This window comes from Oryx dammah, unplaced genomic scaffold (genome assembly GCF_014754425.2).
Source record: "Oryx dammah isolate SB20612 unplaced genomic scaffold, SCBI_Odam_1.1 HiC_scaffold_10, whole genome shotgun sequence".
In the NCBI taxonomy this organism is placed as follows: domain Eukaryota; kingdom Metazoa; phylum Chordata; class Mammalia; order Artiodactyla; family Bovidae; genus Oryx; species Oryx dammah.
This window is the reverse complement of record NW_024070194.1, coordinates 65,328,064-65,354,010: the sequence shown is the minus strand read 5'-3', so window position 1 is coordinate 65,354,010 and position 25,947 is coordinate 65,328,064. Positions and strand designations below refer to the sequence as shown.

General features: G+C 40.7%; 1 protein-coding gene and 1 pseudogene across 3 annotated transcripts in view; one reads left to right on the top strand and one right to left on the bottom strand.

The window, feature by feature from the left end:
* The window catches only part of LOC120869255 (amyloid beta precursor protein binding family B member 1 interacting protein), a 91,967-nt gene that overhangs the window by 46,016 nt on the left and 20,004 nt on the right, over positions 1–25,947 (bottom strand). For 2 of the 3 annotated variants that reach the window (XM_040248441.1, XM_040248442.1), the window contains 4 exons: positions 8,056–8,127; positions 5,869–5,956; positions 3,498–3,784; positions 1,764–1,841 (listed from right to left, as the gene is read on the bottom strand). In XM_040248441.1, coding sequence (XP_040104375.1) covers positions 1,764–1,841; positions 3,498–3,784; positions 5,869–5,956; positions 8,056–8,127 — 525 coding nt within the window. Of the gene's footprint in view, positions 1–1,763; positions 1,842–3,497; positions 3,785–5,868; positions 5,957–8,055; positions 8,229–25,947 lie in introns of those variants that run through there. The other variant, XM_040248440.1, reaches the window with a different exon arrangement.
* LOC120869260 lies at positions 23,530–25,250 on the top strand (annotated as a pseudogene).

The following is a 25,947-nucleotide window of genomic DNA, read 5'->3' as shown; positions in this document are numbered from 1 at the left end:
AAAAGATGACAACACCCAGCAGAATATTTGAGGACAGAGTACTTCAGGTCAACTTGATTTCCAGCCTTTATAAAACATGCTGTAGGTTATGCGTTAGCATTCCTTATTTACTTTATTAATGGATGAGTATGACTCAGTTATTTTTAAAAAATTATCTGTGCCACACAGCCTTTTTAGAAATAAGCCTCAAGTACCTCAAGTCAGAAAAAACAAACACCTTGGCTTCTTAATTTTCTTCTCTCTCCCCCTGATCAGAGCGGCTTCTATTTCACATACACTTTATGGACTAGAGGCACGTGCTGCTTTTCGCTGCCGCTACAATTCACCTCAACTGAATTATGGCAACTTTCTCTGGCTTCTGGTCTCCAGCAGGAAATACCACTCGCTCGTCCCTGTCCTCTTCATCTCCAGTTAAGCACATGAAGGAGACTGGTTTTAGAAACACGACAGGCCATCCACAGGGACCAGACTATGGACCAGCTGCCGGAGGTGCAGGCGGGCAGGAGGCCAATGTGTTAGGAGCTGGGAGAGCCTTTCTTTGGATCGCTTCTACTTCTCCGCGATGGGTGGCAACATCAGGAGGAAGAGGAGGGAGGTACTGGAGGTTTTCATGGGGAGGACAAGGTGGAAGCAGTTCTCTAGGTTCGTGAGACAGAGACTGGAGTGGTGAGCTCTGGCAGCACTGATGTCCCGGGCTAAGCAGAAGGAGAGCTGGATTTAACCAGGGATTCACGGAGTGCGAGGCGGGGAAGGAAACGGCCCCCTCAGAGGCATCAGCTCACTAACCGACCACAGAATGTAATTACACATAGAGAACAGGAAGGGAAATAGTAAGAAGGTGCGTGCGTGCTTGAAATGAAAGGAACCAGGCTGAGCTGGAAACGTGCTCACAGATGAACCATGACTGTATCCTGAGGTAATGAAGGAATATTTATTAAACATCAATCAGCACGTGTTGAACTCCTTCATCCAAAGAACCATGACAGAGGCTGCAGGAACGTAAAACCGAACACCCTCTAGGAAAAGAATAATTCACCCAACTGTAATTAAAAAGCTCTTAATGAGTCTCAGTCATAGCATATGCCTCAGGGGTCGAGGTGAGACTTTATCTTTCTCTTAATTTACCAAATTAACTATTATTAACACTTTATTATTAGGCAGATGCTTTTACTGAGGTTAAATATGTGTGTTTCTGATACAACACAATAAATGCGTCTCTGGAAAAACCTACAGAAAATGCATAATAAATTACACGCTTATTGGGACCACAGGGTTGGGGCAGGTGACTCAAAACCTACGCAACTTTGAACACACAGCACCAGCCAGAAGAACATTTGGAGCTTCATGGGAGAACTTGGACACTCAGGGCAGTCTAGGGGCTGCCCCAGGGGGTATATAACATGCACAAAAGCAACTGTGGAAGTGAGGTGATGCCAGTGGAAGCTGAACTCTAACCAAATTGAGATGGGCCCAGAAGAGAATGCCACCTGCTATTACCCAAGAGTGAGCAGAACCCAGAGGGCATCCTCAGGGGAGGGAGCCCTGGGGGTAGAAACTTCTACATTGATACTAACATAGGTTCCCTATTTATCAATCACAAATGAGCAATTGATGTCATGGAAAGAATAATTTATCTTCGTCCTTAAGTTAAAAGAAATACAACTCATTGGAAAGTACCACTTGAATGTAAAACTTTTTTACCCTTAAGCATATGAAGAAGTTGTTAATTTGACTGCCCCATGTAAAAGTGATTCATAGTTTACCTTCTTGACCTTGGCCTCCTTCAGTTTTTCCAATGCCAGTTTTATTTTATCAGCCTTGGCTTGAGCTTCTTCTTCTTCCTGTAAAACGTAAGACATCAACACAGTCCATTAATCATACAAGCGAGTGAGTATTCCCAACACTGCTAGTGTCTTAAGTCACCTTCTGTTGATAAAAGGCTGTACTGGTACTTGCCTGGCTGTCCAGTGGTTAAGACTCACCATGTTGTGTAACTTAAACTTGTATAGTCGTGCTTGTGCTCAGCTGCTAAGTCATGTCTGACTCTTTGTGATCCCAAGGACTGTAGCCCGCCAGGCTCCTCTGTCTGTGGGATTTCCCAGGCAAGAATACTGGAGTGGGTTGCCAAGCCCTTCAGGGAATATTCCCAGCCCAGGGATCGAACCTGCGTCTCCTGCCCTGGCAGCTGGACTCTTTACCACTGAGCCACCAGGGGAGCGTTATGTTACTGCATATGTGCATGCTAAGTCTCCTCAGTCGTGCCCAACTCTTTGTGACCCTATGGACTGTAGTCCACCAGGCTCTGTTGTCCATGGGATTCTCCAAGCAAGAATACTGGAGTGGGTTGCCATGCCCTCCTCCAGGGCATCTTCCCAACCCAGAGATGGAACCCATGTCTCCCGCGGCTCCTGACTTGCAGGCAGACTCTTTACTGCTGAGCCACTAGGGAAGCCCTATGTTCCTGCATCTTGCTGTAAATAATATAAATGTACAAAATTCTCTCTGAAAAGATTTTTGGACTCAACCAGGCCCTTTGAAACTTCTATAATATTATACATCAATTATATCTCAATAAACTGGAGGAAAAAAGAGCCTCTGTTCTAAATGGATCACCAATTTTCAAATAAGTTTTATACAAGAATCACATAATACAGCAATGAGTAGTATTTGATATTTGTTTATATTTCATATTTATTCATCCAAAAGATATTGTAGGGATTTTCAGGGTTCCTAGGGTTGTATTTATAAGTACTGATCAGCATATAGTACAATAAATGTGAGAGCCACAGGAAATAGAGCTAGGTTATTTCTCTAAAATATTTTATTATTTTTTTTATTTTTCTAAAATATTTTATTATTTTTATTTTTCTAAAATATTTTAAAAGTGGCTTACCCTAAGCAAAATCCTTAAAGCACCCTTTTTGCATTGATGAGGAACATAAACTGACATCCCAAATAATGACAATATGAACTTCCCAGAAATCTATTAATATCAAACACTTACCACCTGCTTGCCCATAACACCCCTTCCAACTTTGACCTTACAAGTGATATCTTTGCCAATGAACAAGGCTGTCAAATTCAGCAAAATTCCATTTAGTTCGATTTAGAAATATGTAAGGAATGCCTTCTATTCTTTATGTACTGGGCAAGGATCAGGGACACAGCAATGTGTAAATCATTTCCACAGCTCACACCAAGTTAATCAAATATGACCCCCGAAAGGTTGAGTATTATCAGGAAAAGCCACATACAAATGTAGACTTTAGCCAAACTGTAATAATTCCCGAAAATGGCCGTAATAAGTTCCTTATTCTCACCAACGTGTCTTTTCACAGGCATTTTACATCTGACTTTGCAATGAACACATCTGGGATCCTTGTTTTTTTTGAATCTTAGAGCCCTGGGCATACACATTTATGAATGGAATCGTCACTCTGAAGAAAGTCAGAGACCATGGGTGGCAGAGGTCAAGAGTCCTGACCCCATGGACTTACCTGAGAGATGGGTCCTGGAGGGGGTGGTGGCAGTGGAAGGTCTAACACTGGATCAGCTGGTGGAGGTGGTAAGTCGTCATCATACTGACTCGTTGCAGCAACATTTGCTCCATAACCAAGAGAGGTTGTACCACTGAAACTTGGCACACACAGGGATGCTGAATGAGGTTGCTTTTGAGGGGTCTCTTTCTGGGCCTGGATTGTCCTCTGCTCAGCTTCACTTATGTCTGCTACCAGATCTGCCATGAGAGCATCTAAATCTTGGTCTTCCAGTGCATTTAAGGACTCTGATAGGGAAAATCACATTCATGAACAAGATAATGAGGTGTACCTGGAAAAACTAAATGAAAGTCATTTTAAAGTGTCAGTTTTTCTGTAAAGCAATTACCCTTCAATTAAAAAATGAATTAATTTTTTAGAAAAGAGTAAGTTTGAGTACAGGTTGCCAGGGACTGGGGTTGGGGAAATAGGATGAGGTTAGTGAAAGAATATGAACTTTTATAAGGCAAATAAGGTCTGAGGACCTAAGTATACCACGATGACTCTAGTTGCTAACACTGCATGGTATAATTGAAATCTGCTGAAAGAGTAGAACTTAAACATTCTCACTAAAATAAGAAGTAAATATGTGAGGAGATGGATAGGTTAACTATCTTGATGGGGCAAATCTTTTCACAATGTATATGCACACCAAATCTGCACACTGTACACTTTTACATATCATACAGTTTTATTCATCAATTTAGCCTTAATAAAGCTAAAAATATCCTTTCCTCCCCCCCCCCAAAAAAAAAAAAGAAAGGGAGGCAAATGCCTTCCCTACATTGAGCATCCTCACAGGCCACCTATAAAGTCAAATCCAAGTGCTGACTGGAGGCCTATGTAGGAAATTCTTGTGCATTCTGGTGCAAGATCTTAGAGTTTTACAAAGCAGGGGATGGGAGAGGCTGGAAATGGATGGAAAGTTCTCCCAGGTCTTTGGACAGCAGCAAACAGAGCAACACTAATGAATATACTTGGAAGAGAGTCGGTCTCCACCAACTGGGATTTCTTTAATGTGCCTTGAGATTTGGGGTGAGGATAGAGTTTCTGCAGGCACACCATCCAATCATAGGAACTCTCACTTCTCAAAAGAGCACCAGCAGGAAACAAAGCACAAAGGGCATTAAGAGTGAAAAAAATGTTTTTGAAAAATTGGGATTAACTGGTAAAGACTTCATAAGACAGTGAGTTGGAAGTTAATTCTCTTTTTTTTTTTAAGAATTTTCTCTTGTTGTTTTCAAGACTTTCTATACATTAATACTAGCAGTTAAGTATTGTTTTGTTTTTTTGACTGCACCACATGGTTTGTGGGATCTTAGTTCCCTGACCAGGGATCAAACCTGGGCCTACTGCCTTGGGAGCATGGAGGAGTCTCAACCACTCCACCACAGGGAAGTCCTGGGAGTTATCTCTTAAAGGAAACGGCAGACCCGGATTTTCAGAGTGAGGGGGAGGGAGGATGGTTTCGCTGGAATTTCTTCCACGTGTGAGATTACTGTGAGATCATGTGCATCCAGGGAGCCATGGCGTGAATCAAGTCGGGACGGCACTTGGCTGATCAGGCAGTCACCGGATGGTGAGTGTGATGAACAAAGTGTGAGCAGGGTGGAAGTGATGATGAGGAAGAGAAATCTAGCTGCTGTGTGCAACGTGAACGAGATTGAGGAAATGGGAATGGGGGAAATACAGCCTTCTCAGAAACAAAGCATCAGAAAGCATGGGGCAATCATTTATTGCCCAACATCATCAGCACAAACACCATGCAGCATATTATTACATTAATGCTAATGGTTCAACCCTGAATATTCATTGGAAGGACTGTTGCTGAAGCTCTGATACCTCGGCCACTTGATGCAAAGAGCTGACTCACTGGAAAAGACTCTGATGCTGGAAAAGATTGAAGGCAAAAGGAAAGGGGGGCGGCAGAGGATGAGATGGTTAGATCTCATGGACACCAACCCGATGGACATGAATTTGAGCAAACTCCAGGTGACAGTGAAAACTGAGGAGCCTGGCATGCTGTGGTCCATGGGGTCGCTGGGCTGGACATGACTTAGTCACTGAACAACAATGGTTCCATGTATAGTGCTTGGAGAAGTTTGGATCTCCTAACTATGTAAAAAGGGTTTATTTCCTCCTAAGCCAGTGTTCTTTTGCACATAACTTCTTCATAAAATTAAGTGCAATCAATTTTTAAAATCTCAGAAAGAATATATGTAGAACTAAGGAAGTGTATTCCTAGTTTTCTAGAGCTACAAATTACACTCTGACAGATTTTAGTCATTGCTATGATTTCAAATTACTCAAGAAAAGAAATGATGATGCTTACCATTTAAATCCTTAAACCCCACACTGTAGTTAAATTCAGCTCTGGGCGGTTTAGGATCTGGAGGAGGGAGAATGTCGACTCCTAAACTCTGTGAAAACAGAGCCCCAGCCCCAAAGTTATTCAGGATACTCACATTTTTGCAGGGCAAATTATTCATTAAGTAAAGAATTATCTACCGTTTACCCATGTTCTCTCTAAACATGTTCTCTAAAAACTGTATTATTTGCACACTTTAGGTGATTTTTTTTCCCTACAAAAAAAGACAAGTTAAAAATTATTCTAGAAAGTACACTTTGAAACAAAACATATCAACTGAGACTGATGAGAATGAAGTCGTTTGTTTTTATAAACAACAGAAAATATTTCTGGTAATGGTGCACTTGTGACACATACGCTGTATATATAATTCATTAAGACTTAAGTTATGACATCAAAGAAAGGAATATTTAGTCACTTGAAGAAAAGAACTGTTCAGGATGCAATCTTTTATTATACAGTAAAATGTTAATGCTGTTGCTCTTATTTAATAAAACTCTTGTTAAAAAGAAATGAAGACACAGTAAGTTACTAATTTTGTAAATAACGTTATTTTTTAAGTGAAAAAGTGACTTCTTGTATGATTTAAAAGCTAATATTTTAAAATATCTGTACATCTATAGTTTGAGAAGCAATTTCACCTGTTTCTACTCATGAATGTTTTCATGACGGTAAGTATATTTTTTTATGTTAATTTGATGTAGTAATATCCTTGTTCATGTTTTAAATTTCTGAAAGAAGCAATCATTATATTTTTGAGAATAAATTAACGAGATACTATCAGTTATAAGTAGAAAAAAAAAAGACCACTAATCAAGAAGCTTAAAAAAAATGAACCAAAGAAAGTTAGAATCAAGGATAAAATGTAAGGAAGAGTGACTGCAACCCCAGAATTCATTCTAAAAACCAGAATAAGCTTGCAAAAATTGCCAAGAAAAGGGAAGGTTGATAGAGAAACTATGGGGCAGATACCGGAGCAAAAATTAGTGAAAGGAAGTGCACACGCACACAAATACTCATTAACCAGTTGCTTTTTAAACACTATAATTAGGAAGTATAACATTGCAATTAGGGAAGCCAACTCACTTTTTCTCAGGAGTATACAGGCGACTTAAAGAAATTATAAATAGTTCTCTATCAAAATATGTATCCATGAATGTGTGATGTAATAGGCTTTGAGTAAAACAGAGAGGGAAAGAAGAGAAAGGAAACTAGTTTTAGGAAGAAACTCCTTTAATCAGTTTTAGCCAAGCAAACCCTGTGACTGGACTCACTTGAGCACAGTAAAGATCAAAACTCAGAAAGGCTCTCAGTAAAGGCAGATCCAAGACACTCTGAGGGGTCCCCATCTTACTCTGGAGGTTATAGCAACAATACTCAACTATGAAAATCCCAAACTGACCAAACACGATAGTCATTCCTCTATGGAGCAGAAGTGAGTGGACAGAGACAAGCAGACGTTCATCAAACTCTCCCCCTTCACGGGTGGAAAAGAGTCCTCAGATCTACAGAAATGAGGCTCCCATCCCTCTGGTTTTTAGTCAGGGCCCCTTTTCTCTAAGCCTATTGTCTCATCTTTTGTCTCTTCCTTCACTGAGTCTGAACTTACTTGAATTTCATATAGAATATAAAGTAGATACTAACTAGTATTGATTTATTTTTCTAAAATAAACATAAAAAATAGGTTAGTCTTCATTTATTCTGTAGAAAACTTTGGGAATCCCTGACTTTCTTATTTAGGAATACTGGATAATTCTTATTTTAGAGCTTTATGAAGAAAGTCATTAGCGGATTAGCCTTTACATAAGGTAACTGCCAGGGAAATTGTTCAGTGAGGGTGGTGGTTGCAGAGGGTTTGCTTGGGGAAAATTCCTCCACTGGCATTGCTAAGTATTTGAACACCATGAGCATGAGAACTGCCATAACAGAATGTGTGTGTGATCCATGTATTCAGTTAACTGAACTCAGAAGGGTACAATCAGGAAAAAAGCTTTATTTCTTTCCCCTACTACAGTTACAGCAGGACTATATAACATTGTCCATTTCTAGTCTTTAGAAAGATAGCTCTCTTGTCATATTAGAATCAAATTCAGTAACACTGTTTTTTGTGGGTTTTTTTTTCTAATTTGAAAGGTAAGAAGGAGAATTTACCTGAGTCAGGAGATCCATCTCTCCCAGCAAATTGCTGAACATTTGGTCTATATCTTCGTTTGACTCACCCATCTGAAAAAGGAAGAAATCCAGGTATAAACAGTCTAATAAAAGCCTGGTCCTTGGGGATAATTGTCCCATCTCTTTCTTTTCCTCCAAAAGGCCCATCAATGGGCAAGTAAGTCGAGAAGAAAAGCTTGTGGAGAGGAAGGTTCATTTCAGCCTGCACATCCATGCCTGACCTCTCTGCAATTTGCTTGGTCCAAGATTGAGCCGAACTCTAGGGACTGTCTCAGTGACAATGGGACTGTTTTCCCAGACAGAACTAGTCTCCTTGGGGCCAACTGGACAAGTGGGTGACATTCAGGAATTCACAACCACATAGGACATCGTGATTGGAAAAAGAGAATGCCTCAGATCATGGGCGATGGCACCTGAGCCACAAAGAACTTCATTTCCACTTGAAAACGAACACAAAAATGATGTCAGGTGTGAGTAAGCAAATTTACCAAAAAATTCCTTGCTTTACAAGTTTATATCTGAAACAGCAGTTTTCAGCACATTTATTTGGAAATATTAGGATGACACACAGTTAGAACTAAAACGGCCACATGATCAAGTGATAAGAGATGGAAATAAAACGTATTTTACATTATAACCTTTCTCTACCTAAACCAAGCGAAGGAAGTGGCCACAGGAGAAAAAAGTGCTTCCATAAAGGGTGAGGAGGGACACCCTGGGAGGTATAACTAATTGCTCTGGTCCTGACATTGTTGGTGAGGCTGGATTAGGACATTAGGGGACACGGTCACAAGGCTTAATTAGTAATGTGTTATTTGGCAATAAAGACTCAACTATTTCGTCTGTAAGATGAGGGCTTTGTTGCAGATCATTTCTAAGGGTCGCAAATGCTCTAAAACACCAGAAAATCAGTGCTCATTACAGTTCAGGCTAAGAAGTCTGGTGAATGAATGAGATCGGCATGGATTATTTAAACCAAACAATATGTATGTGTATGTATGCGTGTGTTTGTGTTTCCATCATTTTATATGAAACTTAAATACATACAAAAGTTGAGAAAATAATGTAATTATCTTCATGTACCCACTGTCCAGCTTTAACAATGATCAACTCATGGCTGATCTTTTTTTATGTGGATATCACATATGTAACTTTCTCACGTAACCATAATAATATTATCTGTGCACACACACTTGTGTGTGTTTGTATTTAACATAAATTATTTGAATTGCCACGATACAGAAGCAACCTAAGTGTCTATTAATAGATGAATGGATAAAGAAGCTGTGGTAAACATACACAGTGGAATATTACTCAGCCATAAAAGGAGCGAAATCTGGCCATTTGCAGGAACACACGTGGGCTTGGTGGGCATTATGCTGAGTGAAATAAGTCAGACAGAGAAAGGCAAGTACTGTATGATGTCACTTATATGCAGAATCTAAAAAAATGCAACAAATTAGTGGATAGAACAAAAACGAAGCAGATTCACAGGTGTTGAGAACAAATTAGTGGTTACCAGTGGGGAGAGAGAGGAGGGGAGGGGCAATATCGGGGTGCAGGGTAAGAGGTACCATTTGGTATGAAGTTAACTACAAGAATATACTGCAAGACATGAGAATATAGCCACTATTTTATAATAGCTATAAATGAGGTATAACCTTTAAAAATTGTGAATCACTATACTATATACCTGTAACTTACATAATACCATACAGCAACTATACGTCAATAAAAAATATTTGGCTAAAATAAGCAAAGTCAAGGTGGATTTATCTTTCCTTGAATAAATTATCATGAAAACGTATAGTTCTCCCTTTACTATAACCTCAGACTAATACTTAAGAATAATACCTTTTCATATTTAATAACTTTAGTTAACCAGGATTTAACTAAACCCTCTGTCTCTTTGTATGTAGCTAAAAGACCTCTGTAATACTGACTCTGCTTATTTAAAACTGACCTAAATGATTTAAAAAATCAGTTCTTGAAAGTACAGAGATGTAATGATGACAATGACGAAGACACTGTCTAGCACTTAACCTTGTTCTAGAAACTGATCTATAAGCTGGGCTGATATTAACAGTAAACAGCTAGAAGGGCACTGACACTGAGAAATCAGAACGAATGAGGGCTGTAAAAACTATCTGGAGTCTATCAGTGCATATCTTCCAGACATCCACCCTGTGGACTTCCCTGGTGGCCCAGCGGCTAAGACGTGGCATCGATGGGTCAGAAATATCCACTGAGCCCAAATACCTTAGATTCTCAGACTGTATACACCACCAATACAGAATGGGTAGAGGCATACACACACCACTATATATAAAACAGATAACCAACAAGAACCTACTGTAGAGCACAGAAACTCTACTGAATATTCTGCAATAGCCTATATGGGAAAAGAATCTGAAAAAGAATGAATATATGTATAACTGAATCACTTTGCTGTACACCTGAAACTAACGCAACATTGTAAATCAACTATATTCCAATACACAATAAAAATTAAGTTAAAAATTTAAAAAAACAGAACAGGTTGAGGACATGCCAGAGTGAATCATATACCTAATGTGGAAATAACTCCTAACAGCAGCCCATTCTTGTGACCTCTGCTGACTCCCCCTATGTTCATCAAAGTAGAAAAATCTTCCCCCAGCCCTTTCATTCCTTTTCCCTAGAGTCTGTTGATATTGAATTATTTAAAGGAGTTAACATCAAAATTATTCCATAAATCTTGTTATAAGTAAAGTAGGCTGCTGAAAGGATCACAGTTTAAAAGCGTTGTTATCCTTGGTGAAAATCCTGAAACATTTAGTTAAGAGCTATTAATAACGTAAATGTGTATTAATGTGTAAATTCAAACCAGATTACATATTTATCTTCCCTACAAGAAAACCTTGTTTTTGGAATGAACAGAACCAGAGTTCTATGGATGTATACAGTGTCCATACACACACACGCACAAGAAAATAGGGCTGTGTCTATTCGTTATTTCCTGAAGGTCAAAATCAAGAGTAAAAAGAGAGAAAGGAAACACCCAGCCCTGAGCACTCAAAGTGTTGTATGGGTTAACAGCCAAAAGAGAAGGGGTGGAGGAGCCTTAGTGAAGCAATGGATTGTGAAACAAGCAACATGCACATAGCGACTGGGTGGAATTAACATCTTTTTGTGAGTATGTCATTTCTGAACTCCGTTGATTAAAAACATTTGGAATCATTCTTTATCAGATAGATTTTGCTGTTGTTTTTTTTTTTTTTTTTTTTGGAGGGTGCAGAGAGTTGGATAGGAGTGGGATGGGGTGGTTGAGGCTGTACATTCAGGCCGAAATTCTGCCTTAGAGTCCCTGAATGATGGTGGCATTTTCCCTAAGGCTCTGTCTTTCCCTAAGGCTCAAACTTCTAAGCCTGTTTTTTATCTACAGATGGTTTTTCTTCACCACATATACACATTTCCTATATAAGCTTTAAATATGCATATTTTAAAAAATCTGCCTGTAAGAGAAAACATGGTGACTCTAGGAGGTGTTAATGCAACTTGTGATGACTGTTTCACAATATATACATATACCATATCATTATGTCAATGCTTTAGTGTTAGATGTCAGTCAGATCCCCAGAGTGCAGGAAAAAGTGTCCTGATAGTATTCTAATATATATTCATGTTGTATATTATGTTATATAATATAAATATATTTATATATAACATATAACATATATTATGTAAATATATATCTATATATTGCTTAATAGGACATCTGTTTATATCTATGGCAAAGTTAACCTTGTCTGTTTAACTCAGTTTGCACGCGGGTTTCATTGCTACTTGGATGAGAAATTCCAACCATGATTCTGGACCTGAGTGACTCACCTAAAACAACCCATTCAATATTTCATAAGCTTTTCCATCATTCTTCCCCCTCTGGTGCATTCTCCTCCTATATGCCCTAGCTTGACTATTGGTCATTATCCATCTATTAGTCTAATTTAGAAACCCTGGCATAGTCCCCAGACTCTTCCCATTTTTCCACCCCCATCAGTCCAAAAAAAAAAAAATCCTGTCAGTGGTTCCTGCAGAGAGCTTTCCTTTCCTTCATCCTCACTGTTGAGACTCTCAGCAGCTCATCAAGCCTCCAGGATTCCTCATCAAGTCCCATCACTATCATTTCGAATTTGAAATGGGAATCTGAATGTTTCAATCTCCTGTTCCGTGGCTGATCACGATGAAGTGGGGAGAGTTCAAGTCTCGCCACACCTTTTAAAGTCCTTCATAATTTGCCCCAACCTACTCTTCAGGGTTCAACTCTTACCCATCAGGGCCCTTGACACTGTCTGAACAGGCTTTAAACATTCTCTTTGTCTTGGTACACACTATTCCCTTCAAGTAGCATCCTCCTCTGTCCACTCATCCTTCATATAACCCTACTGATCATTTGGAATCCAACTTTCATGGATGTCAGCATACGTCGTGGAGAGACGTGCTGTCCATTGCACTTGGCAACCCTATCAGTAAATCCAGATGCCAACAACAACAACCTGGATAAGGTTTTTAAACCTCCCTGGGTTAGTTTCCTCATCTGTAAAATAAAGAGATTAACATGTAATTCGTAGGATTGCTGTGACATTCATATTGGTGTGCAACCATGACCACTATTCATTTCCAGAACCTTTTCATCTTCCTCAACTGAAATTTCATACCCATTAAATAGTAACTCCCCATCCCTCCCACCCCCAGCCTCGAATCCTAGGATCCATCACCCTACTTTCTCTGTTTATGCATCTGGCTACTTGAGACATCTCATGTAGGTGGACTGAAATATTTGTCCTCAAGATTCACCCTGGTTGTAGCACTATCGTGTACCGTGTACTATCGTGTATCATGTACTATTGTGCAAGTAAAGTGCTGTTTGAGTCTATAGCTAGATTGCCAGAATTAAACTATAACTATTAACAGAATTCATGAGAAAGAAAGTTGGAAAATCTGAGGTTCTTTCAGTATCAAAATGTTTTGATATTTTTATTATTTTTAAATTAAAAAAACCCAACTGGCTGTGTTTATTTTTTTGAGGGAAAAAAAATCAGCCCACACATTGTTGCTGTTTAGCCAGTCTGTCTGACTCTTTTGTGACTCCATGGCCTGTAGCCTGCCTGGCTCCTCTGTCCATGGGATTTCCCAGGCAAGAATACTGGAGTGGGTTGCCATTTCCTTCTCCAGGGGATCTTCCTAACCCAGGGATCGAACCATTTGGTCCATGGATTATTTATCACTGAGCCACCAGGGAAGCTCCAGCCCACATATTACAACTACAGATACAAAAGAGGAGATAATTTTTTAAAAATCTGTTGGTGATAGGAATCACACTTGGTATGGAATATGTAGTAGTGCAGAATCCAGGTGCTCACAAATGCTGGTGGAGATCATGAAGTAGCCAGTGTATGGTACAACTGGAAAATAACAGACAATATTGCATTTTACCCAATTCCTGCTGTGTAGTTTTTTTCAAAATGCAATGAAAGCCCTCCTCAAGAGGAAGTGGTTCATGGAACAACATGGCCCGTGGTTAAAGGTTCTCGCAATGTGTGGGGGAGGAGGGAGGTAAAACTTCTGTGTAACATAAAACAGGAAGCAGAAACATCTGTAAAATTACACGCAGGATCAAATAACACTCAACAAAGAACTATAAGAAATGTCTTGGGTCGACTTAACTGGCTTTGCACAGTATACTTGAGATCAGTGAAAAAAATGTTTTTATTGGAGTATAATTGCTTTAAAATGTTGTGTTTCTGCTGTACAACATCGTGAATCAGCCATATGTATACATATACCCCTTCCTCTGGAGTCTCCCTCCCAACCCCCACCTCCTACCCGTCTAGGTCATCACAGAGCACCGAACTGAGCTCTCTGATACACAGCAGCTTCCCACTAGCTAGCTATTTCACACATGGTAGGAGAAGGCAATGGCACCCCACTCTAGTACTGTTGCCTGGAAAATCCCATGGAGGGAGGAGCCTGGTAGGCTGCAGTCCGTGGGGTCACTAAGAGTCGGACACGACTGAGCGACTTCACTTTCACTTTTCCCTTTCTTGCATTGGAGAAGGAAATGGCAACCCCACTCCAGTGTTCTTGCCTGGAGAATCCCAGGGACGGGGGAGCCTGGTGGGCTGCTGTCTCTGGGGTCGCACAGAGTCGGACATGACTGAAGAGACTTAGCAGCAGCAGCAGCAGCAGCAGTGTGTGTGTGTGTGTGTGTGTGTCTGTGTGTGTCTGTGTGTGTGTCAATGCTCCTCTCACAGTTCGTCCCACTTTTCCCTCCCCCTTCCCTGCATCCACATTTCAGTTCTCTATATCTGCATTTCCACTCTTGCCCTGCAAATAGGCTCACCTGTACCATTTTTCTAGACTCCATATCTGCCTTAACATACAGTATTTGTTTTTCTTTCTGACTTCCTTTACTCTGTATGATAGACTCTAGGTTCATCCACTTCACTACAAATGATCCAATCCCATTCCTTTTTATGTCTGAGTAATATTCCATTGTATATATGTATCACATCTTCTTTATCCATTCATGGGTGGAAATCAGTGAAAATTTTAAGAATTAGGCTAACAAACAGTTATGAAGTTAACAGGATGATCACTATGGTCTTACAAACAATACAGACCAATACAACAATCAATCACAAAGGAAATTCATGGGGATGTCGTTAAGTGTGTGTATGTATGACCATGCAAAAGGAACAGCCAAGACAACAGGAGTCTTTGGTAGGCAGTATTGTGATGGCAAAAGTTTTATGGAAAAAACATTTGTAAATGTAAGAGTGAGCATGAAATGACATATTTTATTTAATAATTAAAAAAAACACCAATGGGGTGTTTGAAAAAGTCTTAGAATTTGTTGACAGTGTACATACACACACATGTACATAACATGAAATGGATTACTGTATTTTTTAAAAGATCTATTTTTAAAAATATTTGTATTTATTTATTTGGCTGAACTGGGTCTGAGTGGTGGCACGCAAACTCTAAGCTGTGGCACGTGGGATCCAGCTCCTGACCAGGGATTGAACCCAGGGCCCCTGCATTGGAAGTGTGGTGTCTTACTCAATGGACCAGCAGGGAAGCACCAAGAGTATGATTTTTAAATGGTCTTCTTTCCAAGTTGTTTTAGTTTTGAGTGAATGCAGGGTGGAGTGGGCAGAGTAATAATGTACTCTGCTAAGTCAAGCTCCAGGGAGGTGAAAAGTGAGACGGCAGAAAGAGACCCAAAAATATTCAACAGCATCAAAAGTTAACCACATGTGACATGGGGGAAGGGCAGCTTATATGAATGCAAATTCTCACCTGCCTCTGTCCTATTGACTTTTCTATATCTTTAGAAGACAAGAAGTAGACTAGTGTCCCTTGTATATGCTTGGGCTGAAAAGAGATCTTGAGACTTTCTTAAGTTCCCTTTTTATTCTATTTTGAGCATTTACATAAAGTATGGGGAACTGCTTTTGTATTTAGGACCTACTGTGGCATCAAACAAAAGTGAGAACATAATTTAGGGCTTTTTGAAGAGGTAAAAATAGAAAAATGTATTATTCACTCATTTGTAAATAAGAACAACAGGAACTAATTTTCATACACACAACGCCTACAGAGAGTTATATGTATTCACTGTTTCCTACTTCTCCCTGTTTTCTCTTGAACTTATCCCGCTATGGCTGAATGTTTGTGTCCCACCTACCCCGTCCCTGCCACCAAATTCACTTGTTGTAACCCTAATATCCAATGTGATGGTATCTGTAGATGGAGCCTCTGGGAGGAAATTAGGTCATGAGAGTGGAGCTTTCATGTTGGGATTACTGCTTGTATAAGAAGAGATTTGAGGGACTTCCCCGGTAGTCCAGTGGCTAAGACTCTTCGCTCCCAATGCAGGGGCCTGGGTTCAATCCATGGTCAGGGAACTAGATCTTACACACCACAGCTAAGACCTGGTGCAGCCAGATAAATAAAGAGACACAAGAGAGCTTCTCTCTCTCTCTGCCATGTGAAGACACCAGGAAGACCCTCACCAGACACCAGATCTGCTCCTGCCTTGATCTCTGACTTTCCAGCTTCCAGAACTGTTGAGACATAAACGTCTGTTGCTTAAGCTGCCCAGTCTACGGTATTTTTGTTCTAGCATCTCAAACTGACGAAATGAAGAGCGTTAGTTGCTCAGTCGTGTCTGACTCTGCAACACCATGGACTGGGGCCTGCCAGGCTTCTCTGTCCACGGAATTCTCCAGGCAAGGATACAGGAGTGGGTAGCCACCCCCTTCTGCAAGGGATCTTCCCAGGGATCAAACCCTGGTCTCCCGCATTGCAGGCATCTTCTTTACCATGAACTTTTGTTTCTACCACGTCACCAAACTGTGTCAAGATCACCAACAACCATCACATTTCTAAGTCCAATAGTTAATTCTCAGCCTCTTAAGCAGCATTTAACACCATTCACCGATCACCTTGTTTTGGAAATGCTTTCTTCACTTGGCTTCCATGAATGCTTTCCTTCCTGCTTTTCCTCCTAACAGAGACCAGCTGGACTTAAAGTTCATAAAACTTAAGTTTCAGGGATTCCAGGGACTTCCCTGGTGGTCCAGTGGTTTAGAATCCACCTTGCAATACAGGCGACTCGGATTCAATCCCTGGTCTGCGAACTAGGATCCCACATACTGCAGAGCAGCCGAGCCCATGCACCAGAGCGAGGCCTCTTCTGGCACCCAAGCCACAGCATGGAACACTGCTTTCTGGCTGAGAGATCACCCTGGTAGTGGTCTCAGGGCTTGGAGTGGGGCTAGTGGGCTGCCAGCATCACTTCCACTTCACCTGGACTCCAGCAAGAACTGGACCTAAGGTAAATCTCACAGACTGTGGATGCCATCCTCTATTCCTAAAGGAGAATATCTGAAGGAAACACTGTTCTGCTCTGTTACTTGCTTGGAGTCACCTTGACCCAGGCTCCATGGCCACCTGACCTCACCCACAGGGCCAGCTTAGCAGTTGGGAGGGGGCAGGAGCTGTGGGGTCCCAGCTAAACTGGACCAGCTGCTTCTTGAGCCACTGGGAGCCATGGGTACCATGTAGTATCTAGCGAAAGCAAGTGACTCAGTTCTCTGAGGTCTTGCTCCTGGGCAAGAAGCACCCCCAGTGGAAGAAACCACAGAGGAAGTTACAGATGAGGCTTGATAGTGGAGAGTTATGCGACTGAAGCAAAACTTTTTCTAAATTACCAGTAACACAATTAATGTTGAGTAACCTAGCTGGAGGAAAGACTAAATTAGCTATTTCCACTATAGAAGACTGTATTTCAAATCCATCCTCATATGGAGAGCTAATCAGAGAAGATGCAGTCTAAAATGCAGGAAGACATATGTCAGGCAGTTAGTAATAATAAAAATAAAAATGTGCTTTGGGGATATTATGATATTTGTGGCATGTATGTTCTTTTAATGGAGAAGGAAATGGCAACCCACTCCAGTATTCTTGCCTGGAGAATCCCATGGACAAAGGAGCCTGGTGGGCCTTCGGGGTCGCAAAGAGTCGGACATGACTGAGTGACTAACACACACACACCTTCTTTTAAAATTGAAATACAGTTGATTTACTATAATATTTGAGGTGTACAACACAGTGATTCAGCTTATACATATATATGTATAGTATATACACATATTACATATAATGCACATATATATGTATTATTTTTCAGGTTATTTTCCATTATAGGTTAAGGTATTTAATATTGTTCCCTGTGCTATACGGTAGGTCCTTGCTGTTTATCTGTTTTATATATAGTAGTGTGTATCTGTTAATCCCAAATTTCAGATTCATCCTCCCCTTCCCCTTTCCCCTTTGGTAACCATGTTTTTTTTTTTAAATTTTGATATATTTAATTTTAAAAATTTTAATTGGAGTATAAGTGCTTTAAAATGAAATGAATCAGCCGTATGTATACATATATATATCCCCTCCTACTCCACCCCAGCCCCATCCCATCCCTCTAGGTCACCACAGAGCTGAGCTTCCTGTGCCTTTTAGCAGGCTCCAACCAGCTATCTATTTTACCCATCATGATCAGTCACTCAGTCGTGTCTGACTCTGCAACCCCATGAACTCTAACCCACCAGGCTTCTCTGTCCATGGAATTCTCCAGGCAAGAATACTGAAGTCGGTTGCCATTTTCTCCTTCAGATGATCTTCCCAACCCAGGGACTGAACCCGAGTCTCCTGCATCTCCTGCTTGGCAGGATTCTTTACCGCCAAGCCACCTGGGAAGCCCCTGTTTTACATGTTCAGTGCAGTTCAGTTGCTCAGTCGTGTCCGACTCTTTGCGACCCCATGAATTGCAGCACGCCAGGCCTCTCTGTCCATCACCAACAACTCTCGCATCCATACATGACTACTGGAAAAACCATAGCCTTGACTAGACGGACCTTAGTGGCAGTGTATAAATGTCAATCCTAATCTCCTAATTCCTCCCACCCTCCCCTTTCTGCCCTGTGACCACATGTCCGTTCCCTACATCTCTGTCTGTATTCCTGCCCTGCAAATAGGTTCATCTGTACCATTTTTCTAGATTCTACCATAGGTTTGTTTCCTATGCCTGTGAGTCTATTTCTGTTTTGTAAGTAAGTTCATTTGTATCTTTTTTTTTTAGATTTGTGGTTAACTACCTTAAAATATTAGCCATTTGTTGTGATTCCTTTCTCACTCTAAATATTTACTTTCTATTTTAAATTTTATTCATCATTTTGTACTCTATTTTTTTTATAAAGGGAATGTCCTCAAAACGTGTAAGATTCAGGAACCTCACTGGCTTCTCCTTTCAGCCTCTCCCATAGCCCCTCCTCATTTCCCAGATCTCCTGGTCTTCCCTCTGGCCTCTGTCTACACTCACTCCCGGCTGATCTCACGCCGTCTTGTGGCTTTAAACACTGCATACAAGCTGCCGAATCCCAGTGTGCATCTCCAGCCCAAACTCCTCTCTCATTTCACATATTCAACTACTACTTAGCCCCGCCCCATCCCTCGAGTCTCTGATTTTATCTTCCTTTCTTCTGCTCCCGGGAGCCCCCAGCTGCTCTGAGGACTGTGCCGGCATGCATCTGCACATGTTTTGCTCTTTATCTGAACACTTGTTTCCTGCTGACCTAAATGGTTTGCTCCCCACAGCCTTTAGGTGGTTGCTTAAAGGTTCCCTCAGTGCTCCCTGACCTCTTTCAAAATCAGCTCTTTACCACAAGCCCACTTCTCCCTGTTTACATTCTCTTGGCTTCCCTGGTGGCTCAGACGGTAAAAGCATCTGCCTACAATGCGGGAGACCTGGTTTCAATCCCTGGGTGGGGAAGATCCCTGGAGAAGGAAATGGCAACCCACTCCAGTATTCTTGCCTGGAAAATCCCATGGACAGAGGAGCCTGATAGGCTACAGTCCATGGGGTCGCAAAGAGTCGGACATGACTGAGCGACTTCATTTCACTTCACTTCCACTTGTCAACTAGAATGTAAGCTCCGTGAGGGCAGGGATTTGACTGTTTTTGTTTCTTGGGTTCCCAGGAAGCTGAGCAATGCAGAAACATGATAGACACTGAGTGAATACTTGTCACATGAATGAATGAATAAAAAATGTAAAATGCAATACATTCACTTAAGTTTCATGAGGGCAAGGATTACGTCTGTGTTCCTAGCGCCAAACATAGTGCCTGTCTTGGTCACAGAAGGCCTGCAAAAGTCTTCCCTGAATGGCTGAATGGCCTCAAGGGGAAGCAGTGGAGGAGAAACGATGAGGGGGAGACAGATAAGAAAAGGGAAATGGGGACTTACCTGATGGTCCAGTTAAGACTCTGTGCTTCCACTGCAGGGAGTGAGGTTCAATCCCTAGTCAAGGAACTAACCTCCCGAATGCCACACAGTGTGGCCAAAAATATTTTTAAAAAAGAAAAGAGAAGGGAAACGTTTCTACAGCCACCATAGTGGGTGGTAAGAATGAACAGGAGGGAATTCCTTGGGGAGCCCAGTGGTTAGGACTCTGAACTTTCATTGCCAATGGACCAGGTCTGGGGAACTAAGATCCCATAAGCCTTGAGGTACAGTCAAGAAAAGAGAGAAAAAGAGAAGGAAAGAGAAAAAAGATGATGCAATGCTAAGTCAAGCTCCAGGTAGGTGAGACGTGAGATGCATGAATAAGACCTCAAAACGTTCAACAGAACTTGGAAATAGTAAGTGACAAAAGAGTATTCTTTAATGCTTTTCAAAGGTAATGCTTTAAACGGATAAATCTGGTGGACACACTTTTAACCAAATAATCAGAGACTTAGGATCATCACTGATGGGACAGCCTGACATCACTGCCCCTGTGGTAACGCCCCCCGAACGTGGCATCACCTCTACACTAATGCACCAGAGTGTTTCGCTGGAGTCTAGTCTGGAGGGGTCAATCCAACAAATCTCCACTGAGGGATTTTCTGCAGAACAAACAAAATGACTTGTCTAGACTCTTCAGGGGAAAAAAAAAAAGATGTTATTGGGATAATTTGGAAATGTGAATATGAACTGTGTATCAGAAAATGATTAAATCAATTAAATTTCCTGGGTGTGATAGCTGTGGTTTGTGTTTGAGAAGGTCTTTGTTCTTAAGAGATAAATGGTGAAAAACATAAAGCACACACCGTAAAATGTAAACGAGTGAATCTGGGTGATGGGAATACGGCTGTCTGTTGCACTATTCTTACTTTTTTGTTGTTGCTGAAGTATTGAAACTTTTCAAGAGAAAAAGTTGAGGAGCGGGGAAAGAACCAAACTCTTTTAAGTCTGGTGGATCTGAATTTAAAAAAGCAAAGCAGGGACTTCCCTGGTGGTACACAGAAGAATCCGCCTGCCAAGGCAGGGGACACAGGTTCGATCCCTGGTCTGGGAAGGTTCCACATGCCTCGGAGTGACTAAAGCCCATGTGTCACAACTACTGAGCCCAAGTACTGCGACTATTAAAGCCTGTGTGCCTAGAGCCTGTGCTGCACAAGAGAAACCGCTGCAATGAGAAGCCTGTGCACTGCAGTGAAGAGTGGCCCCAGCTCACTGCAACGAGGGAAAGCCTGTGCGCAGCGACAAAGACCCAGAGCAATAAAAAAATAAACTAACTAACTAAATACAATGGTACTCCTTGAAAAAAAAAAAAGCCAAAAAAAAAAAAAGGAGAGAGAGAAAGAGGAACAAGGAGAGAATGAAATGTGAGATGCTGGCAAAGACAATACAAAAGAAAAAAAAAATCTATCCTGAGCAGAGCTGATTTGTTATCTCATCTAATTATCATAAAACCCTGTGGGGATGGATAACTCTACTCACTCCCATCTTCAAGGATGAAGAACTTGTGGTTAGGAGTTTGAGTGACAGGCCCGAGATCACACAGGACAGGACTCAAACTCAAGTCCTGTCTGTTCCATCAGGGTGCTTGCTCCTGCCTTATGCAGAAAATAAGCCACATAGTCAAAAAGTCACAGCATGGGAGATGTAGTGAAAGAAAAACGTAGGTGCAAAGTACACCTGGACACTCGCAGCACATCTGCCTAGAGATGACACAAGGTCACAGGCACCAAGAAAATGTAAGAGGAGAAAAAGGCACACGTGGTATAAGAAGCCAATCTGAAACAGGATTTCACGCAGTAACATCTCAGCTCAAAGGGAGGCTCTTTCACATCAAAGCTTCTAAAGACTCCAGAATGGGGTTTTGTCTTCATAGACATGACTGTGGGTGCTGTCATAGCATCTCCCTGCTCAGCTATGCTAACCTAGGGTCCCTATCTGGCCATGGTCCTGACATCCACCCCTTAGGATAGGTAGAAAGGCAGGGGCCACCTGGGACTTAACGCTGTGCGCAACAAACAGGTGGAAACAGAAATTATCTGGTAATCACAAGATTTTGATGCATGATTTTAAAACAGTAACATTCCCTTCTTCCAACTCCTAGCTGAAAGTGGAAAAGGATGAAGGGAAAGAGCTCAAAACACTTTGGCTTCAATTTCTCATTTTTGCTTCGGCAGTGAAGACCAGTGTGTTCTAGTGCAATGAGGATTTCCTCGAGCGATTGCTGAAATTCTTAAATATCCAAGCATGAGAATATTAGTGTCAGATGGCTTTTTAATTTGCAGGAGGGCAGAGGGGATATTTCCTAAAGATTCCTAAGAATGAAGAGTCATTGACCTAGGCCATCACTGCAGTAAAAAGGACCAGACATGTCCCCTGAGATGCGTGGAATAGTCCCCAGCAGAGCACATGTTCCAGGCTTTGCTTAGAAAGCAGGAAACAGCTCCTTGGGGCTGAATCTGCCACAACACTCTGAGACTGTTGGCTAGCTTTGTGAGTCGTTTCTTACAGCAAAATAGACCCACAGGTTACTGTACACCATAAAAAAAAAACACTGAAACCAAAAGAAAAACTAATGGCAACTTATTTCCTCAACTCAAAAACATATTTTGACATTCAAATACTTCTGAAGCCATGATTCCTACTGTCAAATATGAAATCTGGCTACCACCAGTAGGAACCAGCTATGACACAGTATTCCTTAACCACACACGTGTCAACTGAGTGGAACAGAAAAGGTGTCTTTTTATTTTATCATCATTTTACTTGTTATCTCCATTGGTAGTAGAAGACACACTTCATTTAAAAAGTTATCAAGGATTTCCCTGGTGGTCCAGTGCTTAAGAATCCACACTTCCATTTTGAGTTTATTTTTGTGTATGGTGTTAGGAAGTGTTCTACTTTCATTCTTTTACATGTAGCTGTCCAGTTTTCCCAGCACGACTTATTAAAGAGGCTGTTTTTTTCTCCGCTGTATATTCTTGTCTCCTTTGTCAAAGATAAGGTGCCCATATGTGTGTGGGTTTATGTCTGGGCTTTCTATCTTGTTCCACTGGTCTTTATTTCTGTTTTTGTGCCAGTATCATTCTGTCTTGATACTGTAGCAATTTGAGTCTGTTCTAGTGAGGTGGATGAAGCTAGAACCTGTTATTCAGAGTGAAGTTAAGTCAGAAAGATGTTGGAAAACCCACATCGTATATTTGAATGCAGATATATGCAATCTAGAAAAAGAGTATGAATGAACCTATTTGCAGGGAAGGGATGCAGATACAGAGAACAGACTTGTGGACACAGTGGGGGAAGGAAAAAGTGCGACAGGGAAAGCAGCATCGACACAGGTACCCCACCATGTGTGAAGTAGACAACTGGTGAGAAGCTGCTATACAACACAGGGAGCTCAGCTTGGGGCTCTGTGTTGGCCCAGAAGGGTGGGATGCAGGAGGGAAGGAAGGCTGATTTGCACTGTCGTAGGGCAGAAACCAACACAACATTGTAAAGCAATTTTGCTCCAAATAAAAACTAAATTAAAAAAAAAAAAAAAGAATCGAGTGGCAGCGCCTAGCACAGCTCTGGAGGTGGCGGCTGCAGACTGGGTGGCGCGCAAGAATAATAAGGCTGTCTGCAAAGATTTGAAAAATGGCAACAAATGAAAGTATCAGCGTCTTTAGTTCAGCATCCTTGGCTGTGGAATATGTAGATTCACTTTTGCCTGAGAATCCTCTGCAGGAACCATTTTAAATTGCTTGGAATTATATGTTGAATAATTATACAAAGTTCCAGATTGCAACGTGGGGATCTCTCATAGTTCACGAGGTCCTTTATTTCTTGTTCTGTTTACCTGGATCTTTGTTTCAATTTATACCTTACATGAAAAAGTACAAAATTCAAAAGGATAAACCAGAAACATGGGAAAACCAATGGAAACGTTTTAAAGTGCTTCTCTTTAATCACTTTTCTATCCAGCTTCCATTGACTTGTGGAACTTACTATTTTACAGAGTATTTCAGTATTCCCTACGATTGGGAAACAATGCCAAGATGGTACACGCTTTTGGCAAGATGTTTTGGCTGTGCAGTGATCGAGGATACTTGACACTATTTCTTGCATAGGCTTTTACATAACAAAAGAATATATAAATATATTCATAAAATTCATCATAAGTTTCAGGCTCCATTTGGAATGGAAGCTGAATATGCACATCCTCTGGAAACCATAATTCTTAGAACTGGATTTTTCACTGGAATCATACTTTTATGTGATCATGTTATTCTTCTTTGGGCCTGGGTGACTGTTCGTTTGATAGAGACTATTGATGTCCATAGTGGTTATGACATTCCTCTCAACCCTTTAAATCTCATTCCTTTCTATGCTGGTTCTCGGCATCACAATTTGCACCACATGAACTTCATCGGAAACATTTACATGGTGGGACAGAATTTTTGGAACAGACTCTCAATTTAATGCCTACAATGAAAAGATGAAGAAAGTAAAAGACGGAATAAGCATCTCATATAAACCTTCTGGAAAATATGCATTTCTTGAATTGAAGCTAGCAGCTAACATTGCTTCTGGGGAGCAGAAATATACATATGACTTGGCCACTAAGTGATTAAAAAGAATATCAACAACTTTTAATTAATTTCCTAGTGGGAGCTTTCATATATTTAAATACAGTTTTTCTGAGGAAGTTTTAAGGGCCATTTTGCTAATCTTACAAAAAGGATTTAAGTAATGGAAGGAGTATTAATTGAAGTCTTTCCCCCAACATTGTGCCATAGGCCTGAAGCCAAAATTGGTCTTTAAACCTTTTAAATATATAGTGGCCATTTCAGGAATGCTTGGTAGTGGTGTTGGCCTCCTATTGAACTTTAAATACCTTTTTGGAATTTGTATAAAAACCAAATGCCATGGATTGAACCATACCAGTCTGTACAGTATGAGTGAGTGCCGAATCCAGAATAGCCAGTGCCAGGAATTTCTTCTTATCTGGAGTTGACCAGTTTGAAGTGACTCTTTGGGAAGTCCTTTTTGATTAGAATGTACCACTGTTATCTATAAATTAAGGCATTTATGAATTGATATAAGACTATTTTAGTCTAGAGGTTTTCAGGTTACTTGAACTTTTTTTAAAAATTGAACTTTATTTCTGCTATTTACCCTTTCATTTTTGTATATCAAGTTTTCTTTGTATTTAAAGCAGTGTCCTGAAACTGTGTACTGGCTTGCTGTATTTGCACTTGGAGCTATTGAAATAAATGAGATTTTGTTTGATTATTCCATTTCCAATTAAAAAAAAAAAAAGAATCCACACTTCCATTGCACTGGGTTCAATCTCTGGTTGGGAAACTAAGATCCTGCATGCCACACAACCAAAAAATAAATAAATAAAAATACAATTAAAAATAAATAGAAAGCTTTAAAAAAATTCACAGTGATGCCGCACTGAAATGTAAAGTTAAGGTCTGGCGAAGACTGACATTCATAGACCAGGACATGCAATTCATGGCAACAGAAATTACGAGAGTGCTCAGGCTGTAACTTTCAAACTCAAAAGAGATGGATTTCACAGATTTATGTATCATGAAGAATTATCATTTAGGCACCAAAGGTCTGCCTATTAAACACTTGTAATTGGAAATCAAAAGTTGTTTCACTTCCAAAAATATTTAAGACAATAAAGAAAAATAAATCTTTGTATTTAAGCAAATAAGAAATATTTTTAAAATTCAAGACTTTTTTCAGTTCGGTCGCTCAGTTCTGTCTGACTCTTTGTGACCACATGGACTGCAGCACACCAGGCCTCCCTGTCCATCACCAACTCCCAGAGTTTACTCAAACTCATGTCCGTTGAGTCGGTGATGCCATCTAACCATCTCATCCTCTGTCGTCCCCTTCTCCTCCTGCCTTCAATCATTCCCACCATCAGGGTCTTTTCACATGAGTCAGTTCTTCGCATCAGGTGGCCAAAGTATTGGAGTTTCAG